The 17140-nt window shown below is 34.9% G+C and overlaps 1 protein-coding gene across 1 annotated transcript in view; it reads right to left on the minus strand.

The window, feature by feature from the left end:
* LOC118977063 (gamma-1-syntrophin-like) overlaps window positions 1-17140 on the minus strand; it is a 263268-nt gene that overhangs the window by 198946 nt on the left and 47182 nt on the right. Inside the window, exon 3 of the mRNA XM_037031825.1 lies at window positions 3557-3613. Within this exon, the coding sequence (XP_036887720.1) occupies window positions 3557-3613 (57 nt within the window). The remainder of the gene's footprint in view (window positions 1-3556; window positions 3614-17140) is intronic.

Here is a 17140-nt window from a genome sequence, read left to right on the forward strand (position 1 = left end):
TGTCAACCCTTGAGATACCCCCACAATTTTTATTCCAGAAATTTCAAAACTGTCCAATGAATAAGATAGAACATGCATATATAGATAGAAAAGTATATAACATGCATATTTTAGATTCTCAGATCGAAAGAAAATTAAAAAGTAAAGGCCGACTTATATTTTCATGCCCATACAGGGGAATCTCTGGCTGAAGACAGTGTTTGGGAATGAAAATAATGTACATGGACAGATGATATAGGCTTAATGGATATTGATAGCATCAGAGACATCATACTACCCCAAGCTGTAACCACTGATGAATGTTAATAAACAAAGCATTGTCCTGGTTGGTATGGCTCAGTGGATTGAGTGCCGGCCTGTTAACCAAGGGGTGACAGGTTCAATTCCCAGTCAGGGCACATGCCTGGGTTGCAGGCCATGTCCCCAGCTGGGGACATACAAGAGGCAACCACATATTGATGTTTCTCTCCCCCTCTTTCTCCCTGTATTCCTTTCTTTCTAAAAATAAATAAAATCTTTTTAAAAAAGCACTGGAATAGATGCTATGTACAAAGTTTTTCTGGCTATCACCTGGGACACCTGAAGAATTACTGCCATGTGCAATGGCGAAAGTTGCATGAAAGGTCCAAGAAGCCAAGATTTGTCAGGAGAATGTAGCATAGCCACAAGCCTTGTCTTCCAACAGCACATTTTAAAGTCCTTCAGTGCTTTCTGATCAAAAAGGACATTTTTTTGTGCCTCAGCCAAGATTTTTAAAAGAGTTTCTGGGAAGAAAAACCTGAAATAACAGTGTTACATGTTCTGAGTACAGCGAAATTCAGAATTACCTGTAAGAGTCTTAACTATATTGGTAAAAGCCTCTCAATTGTCTAACATACACTCTTCTTTCTGGTATATCTAACTGAGATATTTGAGATTTTAAATAATCCTCAGGACAAAACCTCAAGTGTGTGTCAACAGTGATTACTTAACTGCACCAAGTAAGAGTGAAATATATGTTTATATCTTCATGTGCATAGTTATGGCTAACTGAAATCAGTCAGCAACAAATAGATAAATGACATTAACACTAAACATTAACTCTGCATTAAAATAATTTCTTAAGCTGTTTATTTCATATATGTAGCTTATAATACAAAATATTATATAAAACAATCAGCTTTTCATATTATAAAGTATAATATTTTATAATAGTATAAAATATATAATATGCATATTTTAGATCCTCAGATCTAAAGAAAATAGTGCAAATAGATAAACCCAGTATTTTTTCCAATTTACCTGTAACAAGATAAAGGGGGAGAAGGATCTGTACAATAACATTGCTATTTTAAATAAAGAAATAATCATATTTGGAAATATAATAACAGAATAAAAATATTTTAAAATAAAGAAATACAGTAACAGAATAAAAGATTTAAAAGTGGAGTGTGGCTCACTTGGTTGGGGCATTGCCCTGTAGATCGAAATGCTGTTTGTTTGATTCCCAGGACCAGGTTGTCCCTTGGGTCCCCAGGCATGTTTCCTGACCAGGAATCGAACTGGCTACCTATCGGTTTACAGGATGATGCCCAACCAACTGAGCCATGCCAGCCGGGTCTCACATCAATATTTTTTGCTCTCTCTCCCCCTTCCTCTCTCTCTGAAGTCAATGAACATACCTTTAGATGAGGATTAAAACTAAAATTTAAAAAAAGAAAATAGAAAAGCAAAGTTCAGTGGTAAGTACTGAGAAAACTAAAGTGGAAAGGTCTAATATTAGTCATTTATATTCAGAATAAATGAATAATAATCTAAATAAATCTATTGATGCTTATACTTCTGGTTTGCTTTTATGTCATAAATTTTTTAAAAATGATTTCCTTTTTGTTTAACCTCCTAAACTATGGCAACAATCACAGTTCAAGTGCTACTTTTATGGCCAATATTTTGAATGCAACATACGCACATAGAATTTTGAAAATTACTGTATTTTTATGTGTCTAAAAGTTTTACTTGGATTGAAATAATGAAATCATTAAGATGAAATTATTCATTTGGCAGAATTCTTGATGCTTAAAAACTTCCCAGTTTAAAATGTGGTAATTTATTAAAAATAAATGACAACATATTGTTAGGTTTAAATTATAAATTGAAATTAAAAAAAGGAAATAGCTTTTCTTGCTCCACTCTCAGAATTAGTCAATGCAGGTTAGATAAAAATGCATATCTAAAATGAAACCTACTTTCACTGTTGAACTTTACTCACACTCAGCTTTTGTGGTCTCTTCATGGACTTCCTAAATCATACCTTTAAAACCTTGACAGCATTCTCAATGAGTATTGTGGTAAAAAACAAAAAACAAACAAACAAAAACCTGTTTATTCAACTTTAGAATTGCCACAACATCATCTCCATACTTAAACTGTATAATTTGTTCTGTGTGTCTTCCTAGTCTTAGTAGATCACAGATAAAGTACAAGTATATTTTAAAACTAACATTCATATAGTAACAGTTTTATTACTTAACTACATAATAGTATTCCACATTGATCAGTTTTTCTGAGACATTTTCATAATGTAAACTAGAGCTATAGTCACTAAGCTTTGAGCTCTAATTTTCAAGCATATATAAGCTGAGCTGTACTAAAATTTCATGAAACATGTGCTTTAGGTCTATGATTTTCACCTTACATAAGCAAAATGCCTAGACCACCAATCAAGGTCAATATAAATTTTAATTATCGACTTAGAGATGTAGGTTTCTAAAAGGTATTTTAAAGTCCTTGAGTTAACTCTCTCAATATTTATATAATTTCCCATCATTTGAAAATTTCTGTTTGGCTTCAAGATGATAAATTGCAGGTATAGTACATCTTTAATAGTCCACAATAGACAGAAAGAAATGACCATCACTGGTAATTTCAGGAGTTGAGGGGAAGGGAAGTGAGTGGAGGTGGAAGAGGTATAAAGGAGATAAGTAGTAATGGAAAAAATACAATAAAAAGTGAATAACTAAAATAAATTTTGAGGAAAAATTTTAATAAATTGAAATAAAAAGATAATTTTTATAATAAATCAAATGCTAAACTTTAAGTCTATCCTATATATTTGGCAATGTACATTAGATTTTACTCTTTTCTTAAATAAAAATAAAGACTAAACAAAAGAAAAAGATGAATGTAATACAATTAAAACTTAACTTATATAAGACCTCATTAGATAGAACTTGTCTACATTCACCAACAGGTCAGTATTTCCTACTCAGGTTGTTTAAAAGATGATATGCACATGCAAACACCATACTTGTTAATTTAAGTAAAAACAGGTACAAAAGATAGTTAATTAGTCTTATTCAATGCCAGATGAGGTAAAATTTCCAAATACTTTTGTAAAATTTCTAAATCCAAAAGTGACCAAGGGTCTATGAAAACCTGCTTAGCTTACATCACAGTCCAGATATTGAGGAGTTACAGTCATGTGTGTCTAATTATTAATCTTCCAAAAATTAAAATACACAAAAAATGCAGCAATATGGTATGTCTTTTGTAAGAATAGACTGGAAACACTGGCTACCTTTATGCTTAATCCAAATCCTCCTACAGTTTGTCTTCTAATGGTCACGGTTCTTTCCTGCAAGACAGGATTTTAAGTGGTTAGCTTTTTATAAAACTGTAGTTGCACAACATATTCCTCCTTTAAGTTTTGTTTTTACTCTTAAATATATAAAGACTCCAAATATGGCAATAAATGGAGTGCTTTGTAATTTTAAAATTAAACATTAATAATTTATTTGACAAGATAAAAGGACTGCAGTGTTTTTAAACAGCTAAACTTGTAAAATTAATTTCTTTCAATTATTTTTTGGACATATTTTGAAATCAACTTTTAAAACTCTTCTCATTTTCACATTACATATTCTTGTTGCCTAAGAAATGATGAGATTCTAGTTACAACAAAGTAACTCAATGTCAATGGTAAATATTATCTTTCAACTAAGTTCTTATCTCAATCACTACAAGTCATATGTTTGTGGAGATTTGGGAGCAGAGCTTGGAGGCTGTTATGTCCCAGCACATAAATGATTCATGTGTATTTCCGGGATCACAAGCACAAATAAACCTGGTTTAGAAAGATTGCTTTCCTTTTATTCTTTAAAGTATTTTACACCTAACTAGCAAAGATAATGGAATTATCTGTTTTCAAAACCAGTTATTTTTCCTCCCATATTGGAAACAATAATTCAATCATTGATATATGATAATTTTTTAAAAGCCCACCAGGAGGCACATTTGAACAAATTCTTTAATCTCTAATATTAAATTAATAATACTCTGTTTTAGGGTACTAATCTCTACATAATGCATATTCTGGAACCATGCACAAAAGTTAAAAGCTTTTCTTTGCAAGCTTCTCCATTTATTCATAACTTCTCATCTTCCTGAAATTTTTCTTATCCATAAAGATGAGACACCACTTTTCTCCCCTTGTACCTGCCATAGACATTTGTTATCTTTTTCCTGCATTTTACAAACGCCTAATCTATTTGTATTTCTATTCCTATATTATCTGTTTCTAAATCCAATGCTCCTCTCTTTCTTATAGAAGAATTTTCTCTTTTAGTGCCTGGTTTTAGAGAGGCTGTGTGGAATATATATAACGTCACTTGAAAAGAACCAGGAGAAAATTTGAAAAAATGTGTGCCACTAGTGAATCTTTTTAAATATTTTAAAACAGCACGAACCTCATCAATTTGAAAAGTTACACACTACCTTAATTTTAACCAAATATTTATATTTCATACATAAAAACAAAACAATGCTTAAAGAACACAATTGCCATACAAGAAATTAAGACTTATTGACTGTTACTTATTTTTAATAAAAATAAGCCTTATTGGTTGAAGATTGTTATATATATTAAAAAATATTAGTGCCAATGAGTAGCATTTAATAATACAAAATTTCTTTTTTTGACCACGTGCTAACTAATTTGGTCTATTTTGAAAGCATTTAAGATTTTACTCTTGTAATCAGTCACCTAATCATGTTTTCAAGCCAAGACTAAACTTATGTTTATGCAAATAAGTTTATAGATGTGGTACAACTTATGCAAAGTGACTTAAAACACAAGACATCATATTGAATGTTATGTTAAATAACACTCTAAACTTTCTTTTTAAATTTGTAAACAGACTTATATTATTTTTCATTGGTGGTGTCACAAGTATGAGAAGATGCATTGTTTTAAAATTTATATTGCAAAATTTATAAATATAACCATATCTGCATGCACAAAAGCAATAAAAGTTGAACACATGCCTTATAAATATGGAAAATCTAATTTAAGATAAATTCACTATTTTTGGTAGTGTCTTTTTATTGACTAAACAAAAGCAATCTGTTAAATTAATTAATTTTTATTATTTTCCATTAAAAGATTAATTAAAGAACACTTGTACAATACCAACAATTTTGGAATTAAAGTTAGAAGCTCTGTTAATGCTTCAAATATTTACAATTTAAAGTGTTTGGCAAACTAACTAAGTCCTCTCGGTCTTCATTTCCAAATTTGTAAAAATCATAATAAATAATATACAGTAATGGTTTTGTTTTGAGGATTAATATTTGTTAAGAACCTTGGCATATAGTAGAAACTTAATGAACTAACACACATACAACCTACAATTCTACACAGAGTTTTTTACTTAATAATTCCATAAATACCTAAGTAAGATTTTCTATCTCATGTCCCAATATTTACCTCACAGATAGCTCAGATACTGGAAGATCAGACTCAGGGTCTGAAAAACTAATTGACTATCTTTATTCTTATAAAACAGAAAGTCAAACTGCTTTCACAATAGTGCCTATCAAACTAAAGGGACATTCCTGAGGGCAGAGCTATTTTCTTAATTCCTTTTCTGTACGGAATAAATACTTAATTCCTTAAAGTAGCATTAAAACCAATGGTGAACTTAGCTCAGACAGCTCACATAAACTGTCTTAAAATAAAGATTTCAATCTGTCAAAAAGTAAATGTATTTTAATTGGCAAATACCATCACCTAAATTTTCTGATATCTTCCATAGCAATTATTAGCCCAGAGGGCATCCTGGTGGGTAAATTCTGTCAAGTAGCAAAATATGTGCTGACATGCTTTGAAGAAACAACAAGCATTCTGGGGTGGTCAAAGGTTCCTGCAATGCCTTTATTCACTCTCTACAAGACTGCCTTCCAATCTTTGGTGGAGAATATTAAGAACATATTCCAAATCCAATACAAAGTTACTAATTCAGGCAGAAGTTTAGAGAGATTAAATAGTCAGCAGAAACTTCTGAAAGTCTCAGAAGCAGCACTTACTTTGATATTTTTAATAACATGAGCTCACACACATACACATACACACCCCAGCCATCACCTCTATATGCTATTGCTTCATTAGCTTACTATTGAGAAGATTAAGAGAAATGGGCAAGACAAATTACATCTTGTTTTAAAGCCAAAATGTTAAATTGATTGCTGCAAGCAACAAGAAAAATAAAAAGGCAAGTAACTGTTCTCAGTGCAGCACCTTGCTGATAGTCTCCCCAATTATATCCTGTTTACTTATAATCTCTGTCACTTTTCTACCTCTTTATATTTGGTGTTTCCGTCCTTCACCCTCCAAAAATGCTGATGAATTATTTCAGCTGTTCAACTCATAAATCAGAGAATATTAGAAAGCTGGTTTATATTTAGTTAACATATCTTTCTTCAGCATCATAAAAGTTTTGCCTAGTAACAAGGTAATTTATTTTGGAAAATCATGATATTATCGATTATTTTATCATTTAAAACACAAAATTAAGGTGGGTATTCATATAAACTCACATAAATAAAATATATTTATTTAGTCTTCCTGTTTGTTTCAAAATGTAAAGGATGGAGTGCTACATAATTTTGGACTATATAATAACATGCTGCATACCAGGAAAATCAGAATTAATCTTATGAAAAAGCTTATTTTAATTGTTTAACCAGCTTGATAAAAAAATATAATTCTAACTGCCCTCTAGAATATTATATTATATTTGAAGTTCTCTCTATACTATATGAACTATATGAGAACCAAAATATCCATGTTACCAAACAAAAAAGTAGGTATTATATATCCAAGGTATAAATATTTTTTATTATATATATATATATATATAGAGAGAGAGAGAGAGAGGGAGGAAAAATGAGGACAATGCAGAACCTAGAGAGATCATCAAATGAAGAATTGTATTTATTAATTTTATTTGATGGAAATGAAAAAAGAAATGTAGTACAAAAGCTAGGAAATGCCATTAGCTCTGTTTGATAACTCAGGAAGAGTAAAGAAACTTGAAAGGAATAATAATGGTGGTGGCTTCTAATTATTAAAGCTACTCTATAAACTTATAATTCTCATTGGACATATGATTATATATTAAAATATTCTATTTCCTTAATTTATTTTTCCACTACAGTTTTCAGAGAGCTAATCCTATGTGTTATTCACAGTTGTATTCCAGGTATTTAGCATATGCCCTAAATCAAAGTTAGTTAGGTGTTCAGTAGAGTTTCTTCAAACATTTTCACATATAATCATCCCACCAGCTCACTGGCATAGTCAATATTTTTCTAATTTAGAAGAAAAGATAAATGCATTTATCTAAAAGGATTTAAAGCAACTTTACTAAAATCCAAATCATGATTTAAATGAATATATCTCTGATTACCACTGTCTTTTCTATTATAATGAGCCCTGGAAGAGATGGCAAATTATGATCAAAGAAAAAAACTAAAACATCAAGGTGCAAGGTAGTAAACAGAGAGGGACTTGTGAGCAATTGAATGTTTTTCCCTCCAAGAATGGAACAAAGCAAGAATGTTCCTTCCCACTGTACAAGCTAGTGCAAAATGTCAAGAAAATAAAACAAAAGGCATACAGATTGAAGAGGAATATATAAAATTATGCTTGTCCTTTGTTTATGTAGGTAGTTCCAAAGAATCAATAAAATTATAATATAACTAATAAGTAATTATCACAAAGTAAGAGGAGACAAGGTTAATACAGTGAGTCCTGGAATATTGTTTCATTAAATGTTGTTTCACTATATGTTAATGAGAAAAAAATCAATTACTAGCTGGAGACATTCATTGTCTGTGTGGAGTTTGCAGGGTTTTTCCATTGGTATCTCTGGGTACTCCCAGTTTCCTTCCATGTCCCAGATACAACATGCATGGTAAGTGAATTGATGTGTCTAAATTGTTCCAATATGAGTGAGTGCCTGTGTTTGTGAGTATGCAAACTGTGATGCTAGAGTGGCATTCCCACATTGGTCCCTGGGCTGCTGGGATAGGCTCCAACCACCATGACCCAGGGATGGTGGAATAAGAAAGAGGCTTGAAGAAGAATATATTGCTTCTTTGTACTCATCTTAAGTGTATGAAAAGCTTACATTCATTTAAATAATTAATATTAGAAGTGTTCTGGGTCCTTTTTTAGAAGTTTGGTGATGTTTTTGTGACCAAAAATATGCCACAGGAACAAAAATATGCCAAAGTATAAAAATGATATACTTTTTTATATCATTTAGCCTATGATAAAATATTTTATTATACATTGTTTCACTTAAACTTGCAGTTTCTATCAATGATGTTAAGTGAAGACTTTCTGTATACAAAAGTCAATTGTTCTGTTGTATATGAGATGCAGGAATTTGAAACTATAATAACACTACTATTTATAATATCACACTAAAAAGATTACTTAAGTATAAATCTAAGAAAGTGAATATTTATATGTGGAAAACTATAAAACTCTTGGGAAAAATCAAAGATGATCAAAATAAATGTAAAGATATTCCATATTCATGAATTAGAAAACTCAATATTTCTAAACTGTCAGTTCTTCCCAACTTGACCTATAGAATCAGCACAACCTTAAAAAATTACCAACAAGATATTTATGATTATCAACAAACTGGTGCTAAAGTTTATCTGGAAAGCCAAAACACCCATAGTAGCCAATACAATATTGATTTGGAAAAACAAAATTGGAGGACTCAGGGTACCTGACATAAGACTTACTATAAAGCTACAGTAATCAAAATAGCCTGAGTTTTTAAAAGACTAAACACATATATCAACAAATAAAATAGAGAGCCCCCAAATAGAACCACAAATTTTAAAAATGGATGAAGAGATACTCAACTGATCTTTGACAAAGGAATAAGACAATTTAATAAAGAAAAACAAGATTGTTTTTAGACATAAAAGAAACAAAGAAAGGAATCTAGACCTAGATATTACATCTTACACAAAAATTAATACAAAATAGCCCTGGCTGGCATAGCTCAGTGGATTGAGCATGGGCTGAGAACCAAAGGATTGCCAATTCGATTCCCAATCAGAGCACATGCCTGGGTTGTAGACCAGGTCCCTAGTATGAGGTGTGGGATAGGCAGCTAAGGCAACCACACATTGATATTTCTCTCCTTGTTTTCCCCTCTCTCTAAAAATGAATAAATAAATCTTTTAAAAAATTAACACAAAATAGATAAAAGATCTAGAGATAAAAGATAATATTATAAAGCTTTCTAAAGAAAACATAGGGTAAAACTTGCATGGCTTGGGTTTGGCCATGAGATTTGGGGGTATAACATCCAAAATATGGTCCATAAAAAAAGAAAAAATTAATCTTAGGATAAATTAAAATTAAAGAGTTCTGAGAAAGTCATAGAAGATTGTAGATCGGTAAACATGACTCACCTCCTCTCACAACCACATCAAAATTACAACTAAAATATAGAACAACCATCATTCTGAACTGTCAGAAATCAAGAAGAATGGAAGAATGACAAGTACAATATTAAAGAAACCACATCCAGCCTTGACTGGTATGGTTCAGTGGATTGAGCATGGTCTGCAAACCAAAATGTCATGTGTTCAATTCCCAGTCAGAGCACACGCCTGGTTTATGACCCAGGTTCCCCAGGTGGGGGCATGCTATAGGCAATCAATTCATTTATCCCTTGCACACTGATGTTTCTCACCCTTTCTTCCTTCCTTCCTCTCTCTCTAAAATGAAAATGAATAAAATCTTTAAAAAATCCACATCTATCCAGATTGGCAGAAAGGGCAGAGATGTGAAATAGTATGCTTCCACATCCATGTGTGGTGGATAAAAACTTGAGAGGGATACCTCAGGAGTGAGGAGTCCCTGGCCCCCCAGCCCAGGGTTCCAGTGCCAGGAGGAGAAGTCCCCATAACTTTTAGCTGCAAAACCAGTGGGGATTGAGTCGATGGAAGAAACTTCTGGAGTCCCAAGCAGTTCCCCTTAAAAAACCCACAATGGACTTACACAGACTCACTCCTTTTAAACTACAGCACCAGGGTAGCAGCTTGAAAAGCACCAGTGACATACAGGGAGGCACTGAAGGGAATGGTAGCCGGTGCCATGTCTGAAACACCATCAACCTAGCTAACACTGTTTGCCTCACCTTGGAGATCCCCAGAGGCTTTTTCCCACTCAAATTACAGGCCCACTGAAGACAGAAATGGAGAAATGGCTCGTCTTGGCTCACGCTTCACAACTTTCTAAATTCTATCAAACAAGCAACAGCTGGCTTCAGTAAGCCACAAGCACACAGCTCCTGTACTTGTTGCTAAGTGGCCTCAGACCCTGCACAGCCAGCCTAGATACACAGATTGGCACCAGCTGGGAACCTCCACACCCAGCACAAATAGCAGTCATCTCAGATCGCTTAATTGCTCATGCAGGGTGGCCCTGGGAGGAATATAGATGGGTGCTAACCTTGGCCTACACCACCCAGGAAAGCCCAGAGCCTGCCTTACCCTGTGGATAGCTGCAGACCACATTGGAGCACCACCACCCCTCTGCTGCAAAGCTGCTCTTCCCTGGATGGCAGAGGTTAGTGGTCAGTGTTTACAGCCAGTCCTTGCAACTGACTGGCTGGGTAAATCCCTCCCATTGACCTATGAATAGCAACCAAGCCTCAACTACAAGAAGAGGATGTATTCAGTCCACACCAATAATGCAGAACAAGTACCCAACTTGGGTAGTAAGGGATGCTATGCCACTGGACTCCACAGGATACCTACTACATTAGGCCACCCCACCAAGACAGGGAGTCACAGTAGCTCTACCTTATACATAGAAACAAACACAGGGAGGTAGCCCACATGAAGAGACAAAGAGACATGACCCAAATGAAAGAACAGATCAAAACTACAAAAAAAGACCTAAACAAAATGGAGGTAAGCAATCTATCAGATGCAGAGTTCAAAACATTGTTTATAAGGATGCTCAAGGAGCTTAGTGAGTACCTCAACAGGATAAAAATGATCCAGTCAGAAACAAAAGATACACTAATTGAAATGAAGAACAATTCACAAGAAAAACAACTGGGTGTATGAAACTGAGAATCAAATCAATGATCTGGAACATAAGAAAGCAAAAAACAATCGATCAGAATACGCAAAAGAAAAAAGAAGGAAAAATGAATATAGTATAAGCAGTCTCTGGGACAACTTCAAGCCTTTTAACAGTTGCATTATGGGGTGCCAGAAGGAGAAAAGAAAGATCACTAAATTAGAAGTCTATTTGAAAAAATAATGAAAGAAAACTTCCAGACTTCAGCCAAAGTTGAGGCACAAGTAGGTGCACTATGGCTCCTCACACAACTGAAATAAGGACATCAACAAATTTAAAAACAAAACCAACCAGAATGGCCAGAAAATTGAATTATATGGAAGCCTGGAAACGAAGGAGTTAAAGAAGAAATAGTCATTTCTTTAAAGGAGTTAAAGAAGAAATGACTATTTCTTAAAATATTAATTTGGGGTGAAGACAGGCAGCTGGGTCAGAGAGGACTCACAGCAAGGTGGCAGTTTGCAGACCAGGTGAGGTGGCAGCTAGTGGAGCAGGCAGTCCCACATTTGTGTGGGGATAAACCAGGAGGAATACCTGGGGAATAAGACAGACCATACAACCCAGGGTTCCAGCATGAGGAAATAAAACCTCAGAACCTCTGATTGTAAAAACCTTTGGGGGTTGTGGCAGCAGGAGAAACTCCCAGCCTAACAGGAGAGTTTGTTGGGAAGACCCACAGTGTTCTAGAATGTACACAAACCACCCACAAGGGAATCAGCACCAAAAGAGCCCCTCTACTTGTGAGGACTGGAGAAAGTGACCGAAAACTGGCCAAGAGCCCAGTAAGCAGCATTGTTCCCTCTTGGAACCCTCCCCCATTTACATCACCAAAAATGCAGCAATGCAGCACTGTCCTCGCAAATACCTAAGGCTCCACCCATTACTAAGTAACAGGCACACTGATACAACAACAAAAAAGGCCCAAATGAAAGAACAGGTCAAAGCTCCAGAAAATATACAACAATGAAGAAATATACAGCTATGAAGAGATTACCAGAGTTCAAAACACTGGTAATCTGAATGCTCACAGAAATGGTTGAGTATGGTCACAAAATAGAGGAAAATGTAAAGGCTATGAAAAGTGAAATGAAGAAAAATGCTTAGGGAATCAACAGTGACAGGAAGCAAACCAGGATTCAAATCAATGATTTGGACCAGAAGGAAGAAACATTCAACCAGAACAGAATGAAGAAACAAGAATTCAAAAAAATGAGGAGAGGTGTAGGGACTTCTGAGACAACTTTAAACCTTCCAAAATCTAAATCATAGGGGTGCCAGAAGGAGAAGAAGAAGAGCAAGAAATTGAAAACTTTTTTGAAATAATAATAAAGAACTTCCCTAACCTGGCAAAAAAAAAAAAATAGAATTCCAGAGAGCCCAGGAAGCTCAGAGAGTCCCAGAGAAGTTGGACCCAAGGAAGCATACTCCAAGATACATCATAATTACATTAGCCAAGATTAAAGGTAAGTAGAGAATCTTCAAAGCTGCAAGAGAAAAGGAGACAGTTACCCAAAAAGGAGTTTCCATAAGACCATCAGATGATTTCTCAAAAGAAACCTTACAGGCAAGAATTATTCTAAGTCATGAAAGACAGGGACCTACATCTAAGATTACTATCCACCAAAGCTATTATTTAGAATGGAAGGGCAGATAAAGTTCTTCCCAAATAAGGCAAAGTTAAAGGAGTTCATTATCATCAAGCTGTTATTATATGAAATGTTATAGCAAATTATCTAAGGAAAAGAAGATCAAAAACTGTGAACAGTAAAATGACAACAAACACAACTATCAACAACTGAACCTAAAAAACAAAAACAAACTAAGCAAACAACTAGAACAGGAACAATCAGTGGATATCACATGGAAGGTTACCAGTGGGTACAGGGTGCAGGGAGAATGGGGGAAACAGTATAGGAAGTAAGAAACATAAAGTGTAGGTATAAAATAGACTGGGGGAGGTTAAGAATAGTATAGAAAATGTAGAAGCCAAAGAACTTATATGTACAACCCATGGACATGAACTAAAGAGGGGCAAATGCACGTGGGAGGGGGTGTGCAGGCAGAGGAGAATAAATGGGGGAAATGGGACAACTGTAATAGCATAATCAATAAAATATATTTTTTAAAAAATAAATAAACCTTCCCTAATTTGGTGAAGGAAACAGATATCCAAGTCCAGGCAGCACAGAGAGTCCCCAAAAAGATGGATTCAAAGAGGCCCACTTCAAGACACATCATAAGTAAAACACCAAAGATTAAAGGTAAAGAGAGAATCTTAAAAGCAGCATGAGAAAAGAAGTTAGTTACCTATAGGGGAGTTCCCATAAGATCACCAGCTGATTTCTCCAAAGAAACTTTACAGGCTAGAAGGGATTGGCAAGAAATATGCCAAATCATGAAAAGTGGGACCTATAGCCAAGATTGCTCTACCCAGTGAAGCTATCATTTAGAATCAAAGAGCAGATAAAGAGCTTCCCATACAATAAAAAACTCAGGGAGTTCATCATCATCAAACCATTATTATATGAAATATTAAATGGACCTATTTAATAAAAACAAAAACTATGAATAATAAAATGGCACTAAATACATATCTATCAACAATTGAATCTAAAAAGTAAATGAAGAAAAGGAGAACAGAGACAGAATCATGGATATAGAGAGTGTTTTTGATGGGAATATAAAGTACTGTATAGAAAATGGAGTAGCCAAAGAACTTATGAGCATGACCTATGCATGTGAACAATGCTGTGGGGATTACCTGAGGGTAGTTGGTAGTTTGGTAGTTTCTTACAAAGCTAAACATAATATTAACATAATCTAGGAATTGCACTCCTACATAGTTATTTGAGTATTTTAAATTTTATGTTTACATAAAAAACTGAATACCAATAGCTTATTAATTCTTGCTCAAAACTGGAGACAACCAAAATTTCCTTCGGTAGGTACATTGAATAAACAAAGAAACAAAAGCCTATGTTACATCTACACAATAAAATATCACTTAGCAATAAAAGTAAATGAAATACCCAGTTGCAAAAAGACATGGAGAAACCAGATATGTATTACAAAGTAACTGAAGCTACTCTGAAAAGTATGGATCCTCTAGTTCTGTTTATATGACTTTCCAGGAAGGCACTACCATAGAGACAATGAAACTATTAGTAGTTGCCAGGATTCAGGTTGAGACAGGGAAGGTTGAAGAGGTGAAGGACAGGGGATTTATGGGGCAATAAAAGGATTATTTATGGTAAGTCTCTAGTGGATACATGATATTTTCCATTTGTCAAAATCTATAGAATTTTATAAAACAAAGAGCAAACCTTACTGTATGCAAATTTAAGAGTGATTTAGGAAGTTAAGGGTTCCAAAAAGGAAAGCATATGTGATAAACAGTATAAAATGTATTATGGTATGCTTCCACCTCACTGATAGGAGGAGGGAGAAAGTGCTTACTAAGTCTAGATATAAATGGAGTCTTTAAGGCAAACACCTGCAGACTGAAGACCAAAAGAACTAAACATGGCACTGCATTCTAGTTGTTTCATGTGAGGGCATGGCACTGTGTTCTAGTTGCTTTACAGTTGTTTCACATGAGGGCAGGGGTTAACAATTCTAATACTACTATACATGTATGTTGAAATTAAACAAGTCAATGAATGCTGGTTGGAAAAAATAGTTTTTCACTGCTCGGGTGGGAATCCAGATACACAAGGGGAGAATGCTAGAACATTTATTTCATGGGGTAATGGAAGATAGTTGGAGCTATTAGTATAAACTCATTGGTATCCTAATATAGATACAGATGGTTACATATAAAACATTTATAGATATATGAATGTACACAAGTTATTTTTATCTTTTTAAAAATATCTTTACTGGGATATAATTCATATATCATAAAACCACTCATTGAAAGTATATAATTTAGTGGATTTTAGTATTTCAAAGAGTCATGTATCCATTACATGACTCATTGAAAGTATATAATTTAGTGGATTTTAGTATTTCAAAGAGTCATGTATCCATTACTACAATAAATTTTAAGATATTTGCATTTTAAAAAAAGTAAGCCCATACTCTCAGTCCCCATTCCTCCATCCTAGCTCTAGGTAATAACTAATCTATTTTCTGTCTCTATAGATTTGCCTACTTTGTCTGCATACTTTGTCTGCCTACTTTGAAAACTTTGTGGCTCCTTACCATGAGGTTTTCAATGTTCATTCATGTTGTGGCATGTATCAATTCTTCATTTTTAAATTTTTTAAATTAATTTTTATTGTTCAATTGTGGGGATGACTTTTCTTGCAAGTCCCCCCAGCCTCCGCGGATGAGCGTAAATATGACTGAGACATGATATGATCTGCTTGGGGAGGAGAAGTGGCCATTTTCCCAGAGGAAGAAAGCCATGAGCAGTGGCCAGTTTTCTCAGGAGAAAAAGGCATTGAGCTCCCTGCTCTAGGGGCTTTTATTGGATTGTAATACACAGGAATACAGGGCAGCAAGGATCAAATAGAAGATAACATTTCAAAGAAATCTGAGGGCTTAGTATGAGTCAGAGTCTATCAAGAACAGAGTTTTAGGGTTTCCTGCTCAAACCTTTAACATATGAATGAAAGCACTCTTAGCAGAGCAGATTTCACAAATTTATCAGGAAGTCTTTGTGATGCCAGATTTTTCTCCAGGACACGTTCTAGCAAGGCAAGGAACTGCACCTCTCCCCAACAGGTATTCAGGCTTAAGGGGATTAGAGCCAGTAAGCACTTTTCCCAGAGAACATGGGGACTTGGGCTTTGCCAAAGATGGGTGGGGGATGGAGTCCATTGCTCCCTCTTTGTTGCAGCCCCTGCCCTGAGTCCTTCCATGAAGGCCTCCCAAGTGATCGAGTCTGGCTTAGGTTGCCCCCCTCTATGAGGGGTCTTACCCATCACTGCTTCTGACCAAGCTTTTGGGGCAGGGAGAGGAAACTGAGGCAGCATTTGCTACCAGAGACAAGCTTTGTCTCCTGTGGCTCACGTTCCAGAGGTCACCCCTCGCCCTTAGCCACAAGGGGTCGAGATACAATTCCTAGAACCAGGCAGAGAGGTCTACAACGTTCAATTACAATTGTCCCCATTTTCCCCCCATTACTTTCCCCTACCCTACCCTCCCATCACCTCCCACATTCATTCTTATGTCCTAGTTGTCTTTGGCTTTGAGTACTTTATACATGTTCCTTGACTTGACCCTTCCTCTTCTTTGCCCCACTATCGCCCTCCCTGTTACCCTCTGATTACTGTCGGTTTGTTCTTAATTTTCATTTATCTGGTTTTATTTTGTTTGCCTGTTTGCATTGTTGAGTAGGTACCACTGATAGGTGAGATCACATGGTGTTTCTTTCATTGTATGGCTTATTTCACTTAGCACAATAGTCTCCAGTTCCACCCATGGTATCAAGAAAGGTAGGAGCTCGTTCTTTCTTTCTGCTGTATAGTATTATTCCACTGTGTAAATGAACCAGAGTTTTGTGATGCACTCATTTACTGATGGACATTTAGATTGCTTCCTGTACTTGGCTATTGTAAATTGTGCTGCTATGAACATTGGGGTGCATAGGTTCTTTCAAATTGGCATTTCATGATTCTTAGGGTATAGTCCCAGCAGTGGAATTGGCAGGTTAAAAGGCAGTTCTGTTTTTAGTTTTCTGAGGAAATTCCA

Source organism: Sturnira hondurensis, unplaced genomic scaffold (genome assembly GCF_014824575.4).
Source record: "Sturnira hondurensis isolate 20B ecotype Veracruz unplaced genomic scaffold, ASM1482457v3 Scaffold0021209, whole genome shotgun sequence".
Taxonomy (NCBI): Eukaryota; Metazoa; Chordata; class Mammalia; order Chiroptera; family Phyllostomidae; genus Sturnira; species Sturnira hondurensis.